The sequence below is a fragment of the Bison bison genome, unplaced genomic scaffold (assembly GCF_000754665.1).
Source record: "Bison bison bison isolate TAMUID 2011002044 unplaced genomic scaffold, Bison_UMD1.0 scf7180017864484, whole genome shotgun sequence".
NCBI classification, from domain to species: Eukaryota; Metazoa; Chordata; class Mammalia; order Artiodactyla; family Bovidae; genus Bison; species Bison bison.
In genome coordinates, this window is record NW_011495044.1 from 5,169,083 (window position 1) to 5,170,819 (window position 1,737).

The 1,737-nt window shown below is 60.9% G+C and overlaps 1 protein-coding gene across 1 annotated transcript in view; it reads right to left on the reverse strand.

Moving 5' to 3' along the window:
* Positions 1-1,737, reverse strand: part of BMP8A (bone morphogenetic protein 8a) — a 59,137-nt gene that overhangs the window by 18,008 nt on the left and 39,392 nt on the right. Inside the window, exon 7 of the mRNA XM_010862816.1 lies at positions 1,392-1,551. Within this exon, the coding sequence (XP_010861118.1) occupies positions 1,392-1,551 (160 nt within the window). The remainder of the gene's footprint in view (positions 1-1,391; positions 1,552-1,737) is intronic.

Sequence of the window (1,737 nt, forward strand, 5' to 3'; positions counted from 1 at the left end):
TCCTCCCTGCCTCCTCCACCCTCGACCCCATGGTCTGTCCTCCTGCAGCTGCCAGAGATGCTTCCAGAGAGTGCCCAGATCAGGCCCTGCTTCTCTGAAATCTACTCCAGCCCCTCAGTTTACTTGGGATTAAATCTACCACCTGCCGAGCCTATGGGAGAGGCCCTGCCTACCCCCAACATCATCTCCCTTCATCCTCCTCCCCTCCAAGCCAGGGTCCTTGAGCCCACCCAGCTCACCCCAGTCTTCCCCTCCTCAGGGGACCCATGGTGTTGGCTGTCCTTTCTTCTCGTGTTCACTGACAGCCTCCCCAGAGGGCAGCCGCTGCCTTGACAGCACCGAGCACAGAGCTGGCGCTCCCTCCTGCTGACTGACAGCTCAGAGGCTGAGGGGCGGGGCCGCTGCAGAGCCAGGTGACCAGTCCTGGGAGGGGCAGCGCCGTCATCACCCTGTGCCCCCCTCACAGGGCAGAGAGAAGCCCACACACCGCTCATCACCCCTGAGATTCTGCAAGGAAGGTGGCTCCTGGAGGAGGGGGTGTCCAGCAAACCCCACGTGACCACTGGGAAAGGAGGCATTACCAGGCGTCCAGGCTGCTTTCTTAATTCACTCACTCTCACTCTGGCAACACCTTGAACAGCCTCTAACTAGAGTGCCCAGGTCAACGTTCTAGAAATAAGGCTCAGCTCACACACACACACACAAGCCACTGCAAACACTTAGCAATAAGCAGCCTCAACCATGTTCCTACTAGAAACTTCCAGCATTTAAAGTTACCCCAGACACCAGGGCATCAGAAGATCTGTAGAAAGACAAAGAGCAAGAGGGACCCGGAAGAAAAACAACAGAAGAGGACCGGGAGGGGAAGCCGAAGCCAGAAGGGCACAGGGCAGCCCGCGACTCTCGTGCAGGGAGAGGACAGAACCTCCACGTGTGTAACTCAGCCCGACCCCCAGGGTGTGTGTCCCCCAGGAGGCCAAACTCGACAGTGAACGCGGTGCACATGTGTGTACCTGGGGCACGGGTAGTCGTGTGGGATGCCCACCGGTCATGAACGTGCAGTGCCTCTGACCACCAGCAGGCAGGCCCACCCCATGGATGTGAATGTCCCCCGTGTGCACGTGGAGTGCACATGTGTGTATGTGTGCACACCAGTCAGCAAGAGCCTGCTGCACGCTGTTCAGGTTCATGGGACGCAGAGTCTCCATACACAGTGCCCATACAGGGACCCGTCTCTGTACGGCCGTGGGATTTCACTGCACGTGCAGGCTGGGTTTCCACATGAAGAAGGCTCCCTGACACAGCAGTCCACGGTCACCTCCTGGCTGCACGCCCCCTCCCCAGGGCGAACCCCTCCCCCAGGTGTCCGGGCAGGAGGGCGCGGTACTGACCAGGGACTGCAGGATGGCGTGGTTGGTGGCGTTCATGCAGGAGTCCAGCGGGAAGGAGCACTCCCCTTCACAGTAATAGGCTGAGTAGCCTTGGGGGGCGATGACCCAGTCCTGGGGGGTAGTGGGAGAAGGTGAGTCCCATCCACGTGCCCTCCCAGCCCTTCATCCAGCACCTGTCGCAGCACGACTCAGGGCTGCCCCCTCCCTCCCTCAGCCTCAGGACAGCTCCCGGGGCAGAGTGCCACACCCCCCAGGTCAGACATCCACTGAAGTCCCTCGGTGAACAGAGCTGGACACGAGCTCCGTCCCCTCCACACGCCGTCAGCGCGCAGCTGCGTCCTCCCCC